At 49.9% G+C, this 17,602-nt stretch overlaps 1 protein-coding gene across 3 annotated transcripts in view; it reads left to right on the top strand.

The window, feature by feature from the left end:
* The first annotated feature begins 1,036 nt into the window (after positions 1 to 1,036).
* Positions 1,037 to 17,602, top strand: part of TMEM268 (transmembrane protein 268) — a 30,715-nt gene continuing 14,149 nt past the window's right edge. The window contains exons 1-4 of one of the 3 annotated variants that reach the window (XM_027105092.1): positions 1,037 to 1,180; positions 2,260 to 2,441; positions 10,410 to 10,596; positions 15,708 to 15,817. In XM_027105092.1, the coding sequence (XP_026960893.1) occupies positions 10,488 to 10,596; positions 15,708 to 15,817 (219 nt within the window). In that variant the 5' untranslated portion in view covers positions 1,037 to 1,180; positions 2,260 to 2,441; positions 10,410 to 10,487. Of the gene's footprint in view, positions 2,014 to 2,117; positions 2,442 to 5,534; positions 7,174 to 10,409; positions 10,597 to 15,707; positions 15,818 to 17,602 lie in introns of those variants that run through there. The other 2 variants (XM_027105091.1, XM_027105093.1) reach the window with 2 other exon arrangements.

The raw sequence follows: 17,602 nt of genomic DNA, 5'->3' as shown, positions 1-17,602 counted from the left end.
GACTCTGTCATGCATATTTTTCCCCTCTGCTTCATCCTCTTTGATAATGCAAGATGAACTTTGACCCAGATGTTCTGCAGAATTTCACTAAGGAAATTAAATTAGCACATGTATCACACACATTCACATACACACTTAGAAAATATTCATGGTGCATATCTTAGCAGGAAGGAAATCACTTCCTTGGGTGATTTCACCCAACAACTGTTTTGAAAAACAGCAAGCAGGGGACTTCCCTGGTGGTCCGGTGGTTAAGAATCCACCTTCCGGGGCTTCCCTGGTGGCGCAGTGGTTGAGAGTCCGCCTGCCAATGCAGGGGACACGGGTTCGTGCCCCGGTCCGGGAGGATCCCACATGCTGCAGAGCGGCTGGGCCTGTGAGCCATGGCTGCTGAGCCTGCGCGTCCAGAGCCTGTGCTCTGCAAACGGGAGAGGCCACAACAGTGAGAGGCCCGCATACCGCAAAAAAAAAAAAAAAAAGAATCCACTTTCCAATGCAAGGGACAAGGGTTCGATCCCTGGTCAGGGAACTAAGATCCCACATGCCGCGGAGCAACTCAGCCATTGCTCCGCAGCTACTGAGCCTGTGTGCTCTGGAGCCTGCTCGCCCTAATGAAGACTCATCACAGCCAAAAAATTAAAAAAAAAAACCACACACACACACAAAACAGCAAGCAACTAGTAGATCTGAAGTTTGCCTTTTCTCTAGAGCACCCTGTCCTGGGGCAGCCTTGGACAGGTTATCAAGCGTGTTTCCTTCCTGGTGGGCTAAATGCTGAGTGCAGTACCTATAGTAACTTCACTCTAGCACTTAAGAATTAAATGCCCTCTGGACTTCCCTGGTGGCACAGTGGTTAAGACTCCGCTTGCCAATGCAGGGGACAGGTTCGAGCCCTGCTCTGGGAAGATCCCACATGCCGTGGAGCTACTGAGCCTGCGCTCTAGAGCCTGCCTGCTACAACTACTGAAGCCCACGCTCCTGGAGCCCATGCTGTGCAGCAAGCGAAGCCACCACAACGAGAAGCCCACGCACCGCAAAGTAGAGTAGCCCCCGCTCGCCACAACCAGAGAAAGCCCGCGCAGCAACGAGGACCAACGCAGCCAAAAATAAATTTATATTAAAAAAAAATGCCCTCTGGCCCACTAGAAGCTGAAAGTCTTCCGCTGCAAGATAATTTCTGGTACGTGGAAACAATTGAAAGAACGTTGTGCTGAAACTACGGGGGAATTAGAGGGCCTTTTAAAAAATTGTATCTTTTATGTGACTGAGGATGGGTGGATCTCAGGCCACTTCCGTCTCTAGTTGCTGTTCCCTCTCACAGAATTCCTCATAAGAATTTTCTATACAAGCTTTTCCATTTTTTACTGTTCAGGCACTCCAGTCAGGCTTGCCATGCCATTGAAACTGCTTGCTCGTCAGGGTCAGCAATGATGACCTAGTTGGGGTCCAATCCTCTGCCTGCTTGACCTTCAGTATCATTGGACAGGGTTGGCTATTCCTTTTTGAGCCACTTTCTTAGCCTCCCTTCTGCAGCCGTGTGCTGCCTTGCCTCTCCAGTCTCTTGCTGGTTCCTCCGCATCTTTTCCTGTGGTTTTGCTCTTGTGTGTCTCTACGTCCCCATTTGAGACCATCTACATTTTATGGCTTTGATACCATCTGTATTGAAGACCCAAATTTATCTCCAACTGTCCTGAACTCTAGAATTCTCAGATTGTTTATTTGATATTTTCATTCAGTTATCTGGTAAGCATCTCGATCCTAATATGTCCCAAACGATACCTGATTTTGTTAGGACTTTACTCCTGGTATTGCTAAGTGTATCCAGACCACGGTCAGCAGTGTCCTTGACTTCTACCCACTGGATGCCAGTAGTACCCTGTCAGTTGTGACAACCAAAAATGTCCCCAGACGTGGTCAAATGTCCCCTGGGGATCAAAACCACCCAGTTGACAACTACTGTTAAAGCAACAACAAAATTATTGAAAGTACCACACGATCCCTGGAACATTCTAGGTACTCAAAAATTGTGTCCTAATTTTCCAAAATTTGGTTCTCCTTTTCTCACCCTAATCATCCTTGATTATATGTCTAATAATAGCTCTTACTTGTTGGTATAGGATATACTCTGAAGTCTCAGTGGCTTAATGCAACAAAGATTCCTTACAATGTTTGATACATGTTGGGTGACCAAGGCAGCTGTTCTCCATGTGGTGAGGCAGTGATTCAGATCACCTCCACTTTGTGGTTCTACCATTTTAGCACATGGTTCCCATGATTCCAGAGGCAAGGGAAGAAAAAGTTGGCAAACGTGCACCAGCTCGTCTGTGCTTACGTCCTGAAATGAATGACATTTGTTCTCAGCTCATTGACCCTCGTGCATCACGTGAGCCAACCTAACTGCAAGGGAGGCTAAGAGATGAGGCAGATCCTGTGGTTATTTGATGAGTAAAAAATCTCTGTTTTAATTGCAAACAGTAGCTTTCTCCATGCCAGCTAGTGACCACGTGCATTGTTCACGAGCAAGAATATTTTGAAAGGCATCTTTTTTCCCCAAGTAGTGGGTCTCAACAGTGGGTTTCAAATGTTCGGTAAACCATGTTGTAAACAAATGTGCTGTCATCTAGGCTTTGTTCTATTTATAGAGCACAGGCAGAGTAGATGTAGCACAGTTCTTCAGGGCCCTAGGATTTTCAGAGTGGTCAGTGAACATTGGCTTCAACTTCAAGTCACCAGCTGCATTAGCCCCTAATAAAAGAGACTGTCCTTTGAAGCCAGGCACTGACTCCTCTCTAGCTATGAAAGTCCTAGATGGCATCTTCTTCCAACATAAGACTGTTCTGTCTACATTGAAAACCTGTTGTTTAGTGTAGCCACCTTCATTCATTATCTTAGCTGGATCTTCTGAGTAACTTGCTGCAGCTTCTACATCAACAATTACTGAATCATGGAGATGGCTTCCTTCCTTAAACCTCACGAACCAATCTCCACTAGCTTCAAACTTTTCTCTGCAGCTTCCTCACCTCTCTCAGCCTTCACAATTATACAGAGTTAAGGCCTTGCCCTGGATTAGGCTTTGGTTTTAGGGAATATTGTGGCTGGTTTGATCTTCTATCCAGACCGCTAAAAACTTTCACCAGGGACTTCCCTGGCGGTCTAGTGGTTAGGACTCTGAGCTTCCACTGTAGGGGCCCCGGGATCGATCCCAGGTTGGGGATCTAAGATTCCGCAAGCTGCACAGTGCAGCCAAAAATAAATAAAAATTGTAAAAAACCAAAGTATTTCTTCTGGTTTTGACCCAGTTTCCTGACAAATAGCATGTGACTTGTCTAACTCCCTGCACATCCCTGCCAAGGACAGTGGTGTGTCTAGGCCCAAGCTTTCGCGTGCACATCTTACAGGGGAGTACTCACTGTGTGATGTGACTCTCAGGATTTCGAATCAATGTAATGGAGCCAGGAGCAATGGAACGTACTGTGGGGCGTGCTTTTGGAAATACTCTTTAAGATGGCTCTAATTAGTGGCCAAGCCTAGATTTGAACCCAGATCTGCCTGACTTTCCAGCCTGGGTTGCTGTATGATTTAGTTCAGTGTGTTCTATGGCAGTGTTTCAAGCAGTGTGTTTCTAAAAGAGAAAGTCAATGACTCTACAACTGGCAGACAGGTTCCAAAAAACAAGATCTAATTTTTGATCTTTGCCTTTTCACTTACTCATCCCATGGTTCTGAGGCTCTCTCCTGTCCTGTCTGCTGCCACACTTGAAGATTCTTCCAGGCCAGGAAGAAGTTCTTTCCCTCTTGCTTCACCAAGGTTGCCAGCTAGTTGGCAGCTAACCCTCAGACATGGGCCTGTAACCCTTGCAAACATGACAGGACGAAGGGGCTAAATGCTGAGTAAGGGTGGCTTTGGCTGGGGTTTGTGGTTATTTGGATTTGTCTGTAGTTGAGGCCCTGATAATTTCATTCATGGCCATTCATTCACTAACTCAGATGTGTGTAACAATAGCTGGGGGCCAGCTCTGAGCATGGGCAGAAACAGCCCTGTGCCCCAAAGGTTTATTCTCCTTTTGGGAAAGGGGACACTGAACATTGACCATAGCGAGTGCTAGGTGTGGCCATAGGTTAAGGAAGAGTAACTATAAGGATGGGGGACTGGCCTGGGCTCAGGACAGGAGAGGGCTCCTAGAAGAAGGGCCCTTTCAGCTGAGACCTGAGAATGTGTCAGTTATCTGGGCAACGAGGTGAGGATGAGGTTTGAGGGTTACCTTCCAGAGGGAGAAGGATGGCAACCACTGAGAACTGGAAGTGAGAGAGAGCACAGGTGTAGGAGGAACGAGAGATGGTCTGTGCTCTTGGAGCTTAGGGTTTTCAGAGGTTGGGGGACAGCAGGTAAAGATGAGTACAGGATAGGCTGGGGGGTGGGGAGGGGCTTGGGCCTACCACAGAGAGCCTTGTGAATCCATCAAGATAGCGCCACTGAAGACTGCTTTCCAGTGGACTTTACTAGGTATTACTCACCTTTTATCAGATTTCATTCATCTTTCTCCATTCTCCATGGAGCCCCCATTCCCTCACGCCATAGTGCTAGGCCTTGCCATTTACTGTATTTTCGGAGATGCAAAAGAATTGCCCAGAAATGCAGTTCACTTTTTTCTTTTTTTAAAATTTACATATGGCTGCATTGGGTCTTCGTTGCTGCACAAGGGCTTTCTCTAGTTGTGGCGAGCGGGGGCTACCCTTCGCTGCGGTGCGCGGGCTTCTTGCGAGCCACAACTACTGAGCCCTCGTGCCACAACTACTGAGGCCCGTGCGCCTAGAGGCCATGCTCCGCAACAAGAGAACCCACCACAACGAGAAGCCTGCAGTTCACTTTTACTCAGCACTTTCTGCTAAGCACTTCATCATCTCATTTAATTCTTAAAATCTCTCAGTTTAGCAGATATCCTTTTTTTTTTTTTTTTTTTTTTTTGCAGATATCCTTTTATAAATGAGGGAATTGAAACTCAGAGAGGGGAACTGGGCTGTGCAAGTTCACATACCAGTGAGTGGTGGAGCCTGGTCAGCCAGTTCCAAAGGTCCACGTCTTTTGCCTCCTTAGCAAAGGAGGCTGATGTGTCAACATTCAAGCTAGAGAGACAGGCAGTGAGAACGCAGAGTGAAGGTAGCTCAGCTGAAAGGGCAGGAGTATGACATCTGGCTTCATGTAGGAGGTAGGCCTTGCTGGGGAGGCAGGATTTATTTATTTATTATTTTAAAAAAATTTAAACCTATTTTAATTTATTTATTTTTGCTGTGTTGGGTCTTCGTTTCTGTGCGAGGGCCCTCTCCAGGTGTGGCAAGCGGGGGCCACTCTTCATCGCGGTGCGCGGGCCTCCCACTTTCGCGGCCTCTCTCGTTGCGGAGCACAGGCTCCAGACACGCAGGCTCAGCAGCTGTGGCTCACGGGCCCAGTTGCTCCACGGCATGTGGGATCCTCCCAGACCAGGGCTTGAACCCGTGTCTCCTGCACTAGCAGGCAGATTCTCAACCACTGCGCCACCAGGGAAGCCAGGGAGGCAGAATTTAGATGGTCACCAGTTCACACACCTGTCCCAGGATCCCTTTCAACATCCAGTCAGCAGGTAGGAGAACTCCAACAGCCCATGAATCTTGCTCCCATGCCCCCAGATTGTGTTTTGGGAAATTAGGCAAACTAAATAGAGATCTTGTGTGTCTTGCTCAGTGGTACCCAGAACAATGGCTGGCACTCGGCAGGCACTCGGTGTCGATCTTTTGATGAATAAATGAATAAACTAATTTTTAGTAGCCTGCTTCCTGGATGCTCACTTGTCTGATGAATGAGGATCCTGCCTGGGCAGCATCAGCTGCTTATTCCTCAATCACTGCTCTGCTCGTGTCCCCAAGCACTCCACCTCTGCCTCTGGCAGAGCATGAAGACAGCTATATCTGCCTAAATTAAAATTGCACCCATATTCTGACTCGGCAAGTCCACTTGTAGATAGGCAGCCTGTGGCATGTACCCGGCACTGTGGCTATGACCATCCCAGCAAGGCCTGTGAGCAAGAGTGGGAATTCCCCTTACATGTCCACGAGCGGAGAGAGGCAAAGGAAAGAAAGCCTTCCTATTACAATACATGGAGGTGTGTGCGCACCCCTTAAAAAGAAACCAGACAGAGAGGAGTGTTCTGGCATGAGGTGAATGCCAAGGAACTTTGCTGAATGAAAAAGCAGGGTGTCCAACAGAATAGAACAGGTTCCCTTTTGTGGAAATGCACAGTGTACACACCTGTCTATACCTTTCTATGGAAATGTACGCAAGGTTAGTGCTTTTCTCAGGGAAGGGGTTAGTTGTCACTGTAGACACCCCTGAAGTCTCGAGTGATGGTGCTGGGGGTGGCAGCCAACGTCTAGTGAGCGGCCATCATGTGTCCTGCAGTTGTGTACACTTCACACCAATTATCTGATTAGAGCTTTACACAATCCCATGAAACAGTATCATCTGTTGTTTACAGAAAACTAAGGCACAGAGAGGTTAAACACTATAGCGAAGATGACCTAAAATACGGAGACACCTGGCTTAGAGCTCAGGGAGCCTGATCCCCAAACCGATGCTGTTAACACAGTGCACATATAACTTTTCATTAAAAAACAAGTCCCTAAGAAATTTCTGGTCCAAATATTTCTTCATCCACCGGGTCCCATGACTGTCAGACATGGGCTGGACCTCAGAGGCAAGCCGCTGCTCTCACGACGGGGAGACGGAGGCTCCGAGGGGGGTTGGAACTCTTTCCGTCCGGGGCGCGGAGACCCCCCTCGCCCCCGCGCCCCAGAAGCGACGTGCGTGGTCGGCGAGCGCCGGGGCGCTTCCCGGCGTCCCGGGAGGGAGCCCGGCTTATGAAAGGCAGCTCCCAGCTCGGTTCCGAAGCGGGTCCGGGAGCCGGCTTCCCTCTGGGCCCCGAGGCGAGCCCGGCGGGCGGCTCCTCCCGGTGGGGTGACCGCGCGGGGCCGCCCCGGCCCGGGGGCGGGACCCGGGAGGGCGGCGCGCGGCGCGGGCGGCGGGCGGAGCGCGGGCAGAGGTGCCCCGAGGCTGCGGCGTTGTGGGGCGGCGGCGCCGCCCGACCTTCGGCGTCCCCGGGACCCCCGGGCGGCGGTGAGGCGGCGACGGCGGCGCGGACGGGTGAGTGTGCGCGGGCCCGGGGCGCGCCCCCTGTGTTTGCGCGCGGGCCCGGGCGCGGGCGGCCGCGAGCCCTGATTTGAGGCGCGCGGGTCCCGTGCTGCCGCTGGGCTCCCGTGTCTTGGTCTGGGGTGGGCGCCGCGGGCCGCGTCCGCGTTCTTCCTGCGCCTTTGGGCCCCATTTCCCTCTGTCGTGCGTGGGAGCTGCTCTCGGGCGGCTCCTGGGAGCCGGTGGGCTTGGGACAGTGGGAGTGATTTCAGGGTGAGGGAGGCCCAGAGGCAGCAGACCCGGGAGGAGACTTGAGGGCAGAACCTGAAGCTAGACTCAGCTGCCCAAGGCCAAGGCCAGATGCGGCGGAGCATCCCTTGCCCGAATGAGCTCGGTTCCGTTGTGGCTCCATCCCCCACCTGGCTCCTTGACCTTGGAGAGTTCACTTTCGTTTCTGGGTCTTAATTTTCTCATGTGGAAAGTGGAGAGCTTGGAGCCATTGTCTCTCAAGGCTTTTCCACCGCAAAACGACTGTGACAGACCCTCTGTGGTCCCTTGTTGGGACTTGCCAGTTTAACAAAATGAAACCTGACTTGTGAAAACTGTAGGAGTCCCCTTCTCCCCCAACACACACGAAGGCACACATGCACACCCCTCAGTGAGGCACAGGGCCTCCTGGGGAAGCTGGGCACTCAGTGTCTGCAGAAATGGAGACCTTTGCTCAGCGGGACTTTTAGGATATCTTCCTTTGCAGAGGCTTGCCACTCAGCTCAAAAAGATGGATAACTGGAAGGTCTGGTTAAGTGGAATCAGCAGTGGGAGTTAAGGAAGCTGGGGAGTGGATGACCTGTTAGTTACAGGAACCTCAGGGCTGTGCTCGCTCCCTGGCTCTGACTCCACCCCTGGTGCCTCTCCCTCCCTCCCTTGTCCCCTAGGGCTAGTGCAGGGCTGAGTGGGGTGGCAGGTCAGGACACACTGATGGGTGATGGGTCAGCACCTGCCCTTGGCCAGTCTTGCCAACAGCCCTCGTGCCCTCTGCAGCCTCCAGGTTGGATGAGGAGCTGCAGGGTGAGTGCACAGGCTGCCCTGATTGGGCCCATCCTGGCCTCTGGTTTGTACCTCTCCCTACTTGGTAGCCCCTTCTCTTGCTCTACCTTTGCCAAGCCAGGAGCCTCTTTCCCTGCTCCAAGAAGCCTCCTGAAACACTCTTCCCTCATTCCAAGGCGCTGCCGGCTCCCTCTGACTGCCTTCTTTGGTCATTGTCTGTTTGTTATTTCTCTTTCTCTGAGTTTCTCTTTCCCACCAGATGGTGGTACCCAGCAGGGAGGGCTGAACAGGGACTTAAGATTTTATTTCTGGTTTTATAGTTTAGAAAGCACAGGGCCTGGCACTAGAAGGTTCTTAGGGAGTGTCTGTGGAGTAAAAATAATGATTGCTATATTCCTTTTTGCCCCGTGCTGCTCTCGAGTGATTCAGGTATGAATTCTTTAAACCTCACAACAGCCTCGTTACATTATTCCCATTTACATGTGTAGAAACTGAGGCAGGTACAAGTCACTTGCTCCAGGTCGTACACGTGGGAAGTGGCAGGACTGTGCAGGTTGCTTTTATGCATTATGCTAAATGCCCTTCAGGTGAATGAATTCTCCTGGTTGGGACTTTGTGGAGGCTAATTGGGCCAACTGGGGTGCTGGGATTTCTTCTTCCCAAAGACAATGTCTAGTTGTGGGATTTTGCAGCTAATGAACCTTCCATGCAGTCTGGAAGGATGTCTGTGCAGCCCCAGCTTGTGGGTGGTCCCTCCTGCCTGGAGGAGGGAGGGTGGGCTCAAGGACCTTTCTGAGATTCCAGTACAGCTTCTCCGGGCAGCAGGTTCCTAGCTATGATGTCCCTGGGTTCCTGGTCTGGAAAATGGATCCAAAGATTCTGTTTGTCTCCTGGGCCTAGGATATAATCAGGTGAGGCAGCAAGGGCCTCAGTTATTGCCAAGTGCAGGGCAGACATCCTTGGGCTGTTGTTGCTTTCATGCCTCTTGGGGGGTACGAGATAAGAAGGAGGAAGTAAGGGGTGATATGACTGACCGGTACTCAGTGATATTTGGGAGTGCCTGCTGTGCGCCAGGCTTGGGCTAGGTAAGGGGAGGTGGTCCCTGCCATCCCACAGCTTGGCAGTTCAGATGCCAACTGGAGCTTGTTACTAGATCACACCTGGGAAATGCAGTCTCCCTCTACCCAGTCTTTTTTTTTTTGTGGTATGCGGGCCTCTCACTGTTGTGGCCTCTCCCGTTGCGGAGCACAGGCTCCGGACGCGCAGGTCCAGCAGCCAAGGCTCACGGGCCCAGTCGCTCCGCGGCATGTGGGATCTTCCCAGACTGGGGCACAAACCCGTGTCCCCTGCATTGGCAGGCGGACTCTCAACCACTGCGCCACCAGGGAAGCCCGACCCAGTCTTTTTTAAGGCGGTTTAAGGAGGAGGCTCAGCGATAGCCAGACCTGGGTGCTGAGGTTCAGGGGCATGGGCATGAGGGGCTTGTATTCTGCAGCTGGATAGCCTGGTCCATCTCCTGTCTCCACAGCTCCCAGCCATCCCACCTTGGGCAGGTCATGTCACATCTTTGACCCTGTTAAATGGGAGAAACCTGTGAGGAAATGGGCCTTATGGTGAGCAGGGTACTGGATGCCATACTTATGTTTCCTTGTGTTACCCCCACAGCAGCTATGCCAGATAGGCCTCCCTGAACCCATTTTACAGATGAGGTCAGAACGGCTCAGGGAGTTAAGTACCTGACAGTGAATGTCCCAGAGCATGTGAGGGCTGAGTGAAGGTTCAAATCTAGGTCTTTTGGTGCTAAAATCCTTGCTCTTTTCTTTTCATAACATTCTGCTGCTTTGTATAAACACGGCTCCCCATGATGAATATACCTATCCTGTACTCAGTCAGGAAGGGACATCCCAGATGCCTGGGAGTGGGGCCTGGTCAGCTCGTGAGTTCTCTGTGGGTCCCTCGATGTGTCTGAGCTGGAGAAGGTCCCAGAGCAGAGGAGGTCTCAGCCGAGACCTTGAAGGGTTTCAGCCCTTGCCCCTCACTCCCTCTGAGGACGTTCCTCAGCACGATCAGCAAATTCACAGTCCAAGGGAAGACTCTGGGTGGCTCTCACTGGTCTGGTGATGGCTTTGGCCTTGAGAGCCTGAGGAGCCTGGCCTGCCCAGGACCAGGCCTGAAGTTCTTTCTCGTGATGTTGTTTTCTGAAGGCAGGCGAAGCTGAGCTGGCTGCTCCAGGATGCACCACAGCTCTGAGAAGGGGAAGCAGAAATCCTGCTGGCTCTGCTATGGCGTGTGAACCGCAGATGGACCCCGGCGGGGCGGCTGGCCCCTTGCCCACCTCCTCCCCTGGGTGGAGCGCCCTGCCTGGCGGGAGCCCTCCTGGCTGGGGGCAAGGTAGGATCATGACCCTTAATTCCTTCCTCCCCTATCCCCCCAGGATGCTGAACTGGACTCACATAGTATGATTGAGGGGAGGGGAGCGGAGGGGCACAAAAGTGTCTTTAGATAAGAGCGGGCATTTGGGGATGTGTTTCCAGGCCACTTTCTGTCATTTCTACCTCTTCTCTCTGTCACCAACTCCTTAGATTGCCCTCTGCCAGGATCCCTGCTGTAGCTTTCTAGCACCTTTCCTCCTTGCCTCTTCTGTTCTCTGCATGGTGTCTCAGAGAGATTTTTAAAAATGCACAGCCAACCAAATCGCTTTCTGTTTCAGTGTTTCCCATTAGGCTTAGCATGAAGATCTATCATTCTCCAGCTTGCCAGGCCTGCCTAAATGGCTCTTGCTGCCCCTGTTCTCTGTTCCTGCCATGCTGCCCTGCCCCAGGACCTTTGCACCTGCTGTCCCTGCTGTGTGTTATGCCCTTTCCCTGCCTCCTTTTCCCTGCTTAATTTCCATCCATCCTTCAGAGCTAAGTTCAGATATCCCTTCCATGGGGAATCCTCTCCTGATGGCCCAGCCTAAGCCGGGACCCTCTGATATATTCCTGTTTCTCCCTATAGCAATTACCAGTCTGTAATTAAATAATTACCTGTGTAATAAAGTGTTGAATGTCCAGTTTCCTCACTAGAATGTAAGCTCCACGAGTGCAGGGTCCCTGTTTTGCTTTGTTCATCACTGTGTCTATAGTACTTAGCACATGGCTTGGCCCATAGTATTATTATTTTTAAAATTTTATTATTATTTATTTTATTTATTTATTTTTCACGGCATTGGGCCTTTGTTGCTGTGTGCAGGCTTTCTCTAGTTGCGGTGAGCGGAGGCTACTCTTTGTTGCAGTGTGCGGCCTTCTCATTGCAGTGGCTTCTCTTGTTGCAGAGCACGGGTTTTCGGCACCCGGGCTTCAGGAGTTGTGGCTTACAGGTTCTGGAGCGCTGGCTCAGTAGTTGCGGCGCATGGGCTTAGTTGCTCCGCGGCATGTGGGATCTTCCCAGACCAGGGCTCGAACCCGTGTCCCCTGCATTGGCAGGCGGATTTTTAACCACTGCACCACCAGGGAAGCCCTTTGCTCATAGTAGATGCTCAATAAGTATTTTGTTGAATGAATGAATGAGTGGCTGGGCATAGGCAAGGGGAGATGGCATTTTGCATTGTGGCTTGTTTCTTAGATGATTTAAAACTTAAAAACAAGGGTTCCTTTTATGACTACTGTTATTAGGAAAGCAGTTCACATACACACATACCCGTAGAATGAAATGGAATGGAATAATTTACCTTCAGCTCTTTGAAGATATAGCTCTACTGGTTTTTGGCAAGCCAGTTCTTGCCCCTTTATAGGAAATAGCTCCCTGTACACACACACACACACACACACACACACACACACATACACACACACACACACACACACACACACACACACACGCTTCTTTGGTAGCTTTTTAGATCCTTTTTCTTAGCCTAGGTGTAAAAACAAGTATTTCTAAGTGGAGGACTTGCAGTTCTCACGTTGAGGAGCAGATGAGAGAGATTATTACCAAGAATCCAGGAACTCATGGTTTGAAAGGGAAACAGAGACACTATGAAAAGTCCTCACATTGCTCAGGCAAACACTGTCCTCATAGTGCAAAGAGCCAGGCTAGGGGAGTGGTTCACAACCTCCATGCCTGGGATCCAGCTCAGTGTGTGTTTTCTGCTCTGTGCTGTGCAGCGGAGGGCTAGTCTGAGGCTCCGCACAGCATGACTGCCTGCATTTTGTATGCTACCCTTTCTCTTCACTTCTTCTCTTCTTACTTTCATTTCCCCTGGTACCACCAGGCAAGCTGGTTCTCCTTTCCGAGGTTCAGTTTCCTTTTCCATTGTAATGGTTTTCCACCTTCTAGGAGTCTTGGAGGATTAAATGGAATCACGACTGTGAGCCTAAGCCCGTGCCTGGTGCATAGGATGGGATCAGTCCCTGGAAGCTATTCTTATCGCATTTTATTGTTCTATTTTATTTTGGTCTTGATCTTCTTTTTGTCTGTTTTCCCTCATTTGCTTATTTTTAAATCTAATTTTATCTTTTCATATTTTATTTTATGAAGCCACCTTAAATCCTTTCTGGAACAAGGTGTGGGAAGGTAAAAACCAACACAGCTCAACTGGTGTGCCTTTATGGTAACTTAGGAGCTTTGACAAGCTGGCTTTTAAATTATGACAACGGTAGCAGCCAGTCATTCAGTACCCATTTTGCACCAAGCGCTTAATTTTCATCATCTTAATTATTTGCAAAATCCTCCGCGGTGGATATAATCATCCTCTAAGGGGATGGCCAGGGATTAAATTGTTTCTTCAAGGTGCTCTGTTAGTGAGAGGCTGAGTTACCATTTGAACCCCAAAGCATCTAGCTTGTGCTTTCCCCACCTCATTTATACAGGAAGCATTTATTTAGTGCCTACTGTACACCTGGCACTGAACCCAGCTCAGGGGATTCAATGATGTGCAAAACCAATGTGGGAGTATATAGTCTGATGGAGACAGTGGACTTTAATCAAGTAATTGCATACACATGTGCTCATCTTTGATAAGCATAGAGGAGGAGAGCATGTAGTTATGGGCAGGTTTATCAGACAGATTTGATCTGCTATGAGTTTAGAATGTCAGGGAAGACTTCCTGGGCAAGGGATTAATGAGCTGGAACACAAATGATGACTTGGATATAACGGAGTGAGGCTAGGTGGATGTGTTCTAGGGAGAGAGCCGGAAGAGCATGCACAAAGGCCCTGGGGTGGGAGAGAACACTACACGTCCAAGGGACTAAGGAGGCTGGGGTGGCAAGACACAGAGTGAGGCTGAGGCTTCAAGGTGAGCTTGGCAGGAGGCTAGTTCTTCGAAGGGCCGGGGGAGCTTGGTAAGGAGGTTGCTTTTTGCCAGAGGACTGGGAGGCTCTTGAAAGTTTTACTCAGAGAATTTGTATTAATCTGATCTGTGCTCTGGCTGCTGTGTGAATGCATCATAAGAGGAAGAGCAGGTTGGAGAAACCAGTTAGGAGACTACGGCAGGGAGAGGTGAAGGGAACCTGGCCTAGGGTTGTGGTGAAGATACTAAGGGGTGCACGGAGCTGGGAGAGATTTTGTTGGCCCAGGTGGCAGGGCCCAGGGATGGACGGGGTGAGGGGTTAGAGGAGCGTTTGGGTGGGCCAGGGATTCCCAGGAAGGTAGAGCTAGTCATTTTGCTTTAAGACTCAGGGATTAACCCCGAGCTGGGCACTGAGCCAGCAGGTAACATGTTCATGGTTTAATCCCTTCAGTCCTGCCTCCTTTTCTGAGCAACAGCTACAGAAAACATGCTGAAATATTCAGCTCCCAGCCCTGCGTGGCTGAACGCTGGGATCCTAGCCTCTCAGGGCTGGACTACCCTGCAGCAGCTGCCCTGGCTGCTCTCTGGTGGCTCCCTGGGCCTCATACGTGATGGAAGGAGATCTCGGTCCTTCTGTTCAGAGTTTCTCTACTCAGAAGGGAAGTTGGTTTGGCTTCTTTCTGCTGCCCTTCCTCCCTGGACCCGAGGGGATTTCACTGTAGCTGGCCTCCCTCGGGTCTCCTGGTCTGGCTTCATTGCAGCCCTGCAGGGCATCCTCGAATAAATTTGATAGCCATTGTGACAAGCCTGAGATGATATGTGTTTTTGAGGTATGACTTCACTTGATATATGCTTTTAAAATGTTGAGCGAGTGCAGAGACACTGGGGAGGGCTTGCCCGTAAGTCAGCGGATTCGTTTTCTGTGACTGTTGTAACAGGTGCCACTAACAGTGGTTTAGCAAATGCAGTTCTTCTCTTACAGTTCTGTAGGTTAGAAGTCTGACACTGGCCAGACTGTCGGCTCACAACCTGACAGCCCTGGTCAGCAAGGCTGCATTCCTTTAGGAAGCTCCAGCGGAGAATCTGTTTCCTTTTCTTTTCCAGCATCTAAAGGCCACCCACAGTCCTTGGCTGCTGAAGCCTTCTGCCATTTGTTTTTTTAAATTTTATATTTATTTATTTACTTGGCTGCGTCGGGTTTTAGTTGTGGCGTGCAGGCGGCACACGGGCTTCTCTCTAGTCGTGGCGCGCGGGCTCTAGAGCACTTGGGCTTAGTTGCCCCGTGGCATGTGGGATCTTAGTTCCCCGACCAGGGATCGAACCCGCGTCCCCTGCATTGGAAGGCGGATTCTTAACTATTGGACCACCAGGGAAGTCCCCTTCCGCCATTTTAAAGCCAGTAATGTTCCATCTCTCTGTACCTTTCTTCCGTAGTCACATTCCTCCTGGCTCTTCTGCTGCCTCCCTCTTCCACTTCTTTTTTTTTTTTTGCTGCGCTGAGTGGCATGCGGGATCTTAGTTCCCTAACCAGGGATCGAACCTGTACCCTCAGCAGTGAAAGCGTGGAGTCCTAACCACTGGACCGCCAGGGAATTCCCTCTCTTCCACTTTTGAGGATCCTTGTGATTACAGTGGGCCCACCCAGATAATCTAGGATAATCTCCCTATTTCAGGCCAGCTGATTAATACCATTGAGTTCACCTGCAACCCCCATTCTCCTTTGCCGTGTAAGATAACGTATTCACAGGTTCTGGGGGTTAGGGTGGGGACATCCTTGGGGGTTCACTGTTGTGCCTACCACATTGTTACCTCTTACTTAGACTCCGAGCCCACCAGGGATGTAAGTTGTTTGGTTGCACTTCCTTTGCCATCCTCGAATAAATGTCTGCTGGATCATCTCCTCAGTGTAATTAGTTGTTCAATCTCTGTTTAAATATCCCTTGTGAGCGGGAGCCCACTACCTCCCAGACTTTGTGTGGACAGAGCTCACATTCTTGAGAAGTTCTTCCTTTGATGGTCTCAAATAATGTCCTAAAAGCCTCCGGCCTCAGTTCTGTCTCCTGGGAGCTTTCCAGTCAAGTCCAGTCCTTCTCCCATAGGAGTTGGAGGATGGCAAGTCCCTCCTTGCCATGAGAATGTTCTCAAGGCCAGAGGAGGTGATGCCGTCAAGGTCTGGGCTCACCCAAAGTCCTTATTGCTCAGCCCGATGAAGCTCCTGGTCTGCTTTCAGAGCTCCACAACGGCCAGGTCCTCACAGTTCTCCGGATTGACAATACCTGTGCACCCATCTCCTTCGATCTGGGAGCCGCCGAAGAACAACTGCAGACCTGGGGCATTCAGGTGAGCACTGACTTTATGGAGTCCTTAGTACTTTTTCTTCTATCCATCCATCCATCCATCCACCTGTCTGTCCGTCTATCTATTCTATCATCCAATTATTCACAACATTTTTATTAAACACCTACCCTGTGCTCAACATGGTAGGGAATATAAGGAAGATATCCTCTCCTTCCAATTAATTTACTTAACAGATGTGTGTTTTGGGGTGTCCACCCTGTGCTGGCCACTTAGGTGGTCACTGAGTACTACAGAGGTGACTAGGTCCCCGTGCCTGGTGTCACACTGCTCACAGAGCCCAGTGGGTGAGACAGACATGCGTCAGGTAAAGCAGAACAGTATGGTATAAGTGCTGCAGTAGAGGGATGCACAAGACATTGAAGACATTCACAGGAGAAAGTGATAAACTCAGCTCAGGGAGCAGTGGTTATGAAAGTGTCCGCCTTAAAACTAAAGCAGCCCGTTATTATACTGGCAAAATGGGTTTATTCGGTAATAGCAGAAAGTTGCAATTCGGGACAGGCATGCCATAGTAAAAACTGGGCAAGTCTGGAGAAACGAAGGAAAGGACTGTTGTTTTATAGAGGTTAAAGAGAAGTTGGGAGGGGCTCTTGTAAACAAGGAGGCCAGTGGGGGAAACTGGGGGTTCCAAGTGTAGTGGCTTTTCATTGGCTGAGTTGTGACAGCCTCTGGTTGGCTGGGCTATTGCCAGGCGAGGAGAAAATCTTCCTCCTGCTGAGGTAGTAAAAGGCAGAAACCGACCTTCTTCCTGTTGGAGATGCAAGGTGATTCTCTTCGCGTTTGGAGTCTGCGGATGACAATGAGTGGTAGGGCATGAGAGCACCTCCTTCTGGCCTTCCCAACTCCAGTATAAATGAGCTTTCCTTTATTCATTCTAAAAAAGCTTTGCAGAGGAGCAGATACTTGACCTGGGCTCTTGAAGGAAAAAAAGGAGTTTGCTGGGTGGACAGGAGGAAGGGCATTTTAGGAGAAGGAACTGCTTCTGCAAAGGGAAGGGTGCGTGAATTCATTAGATGATAATGCAGTACCTTCAAGCATAGTGATTCGAGGCATAGGCTTCACGGGGGTTCATAGATCTGGATGCAGATCCAGCTCAGCTGCTTACTGCCTGGGTGACTTTAGGCAGGTGACTTAACCTCTCTGAGCCACAGTCTCATCATCTGTAAAACGAGGGCAATATTAATACCTATTACACAGGGTTTTTGTATGGATTAAGAGAAGTAGTGCTCGAGGAACACTTGCACTGGCCCTGGCACATAGTAAATGTTCAATAAATTGTGGTATTGCTATTAAGTTCCCACAGGTGTGGTTCTTGCCCTTCTCAAATCCTCCAGCATGATCAGGCCTTCATCTTCCCTGCCCAGGGAGGATTATTTATGGCTGAGGAAGCTACATTGCTAATTTTACCTTGAAGACTTGAGAGTTTACTCCTTTAAAACAGAATTGCATTATGGTTTAAAACAACATTTTATCACCATTAAAGGGAAACTTTCCAAGTTGACAGTACTAGCCCCACATCAGCACATGAGCTGGTTTTGCTTCCCACGCTTCCTTTCAGCCTCTGTACAAAAGAACATTTTTCTTAAACAGTTGTCTTCAGATTGGGTTTTCTTAACTGATGAACAGTTTACATCCTGTTCTACCATGTTCCTAAATATCTCTAATGATTAAATTCTGTGTTCTTAAGCAATCCATTCTCATAGGACCTTTGCTCTATGATATTTTTTGTTTGGGCAGGAAGATGTGAATTTTCAGTATCTTGGACTG

This window comes from Aethalodelphis obliquidens, unplaced genomic scaffold, assembly GCF_003676395.1.
Source record: "Aethalodelphis obliquidens isolate GAN/ISIS:26980383/991018 unplaced genomic scaffold, ASM367639v1 scaffold7, whole genome shotgun sequence".
Lineage (NCBI taxonomy): Eukaryota > Metazoa > Chordata > Mammalia > Artiodactyla > Delphinidae > Aethalodelphis > Aethalodelphis obliquidens.
This window is presented reverse-complemented; position numbering and strand designations above follow the sequence as displayed.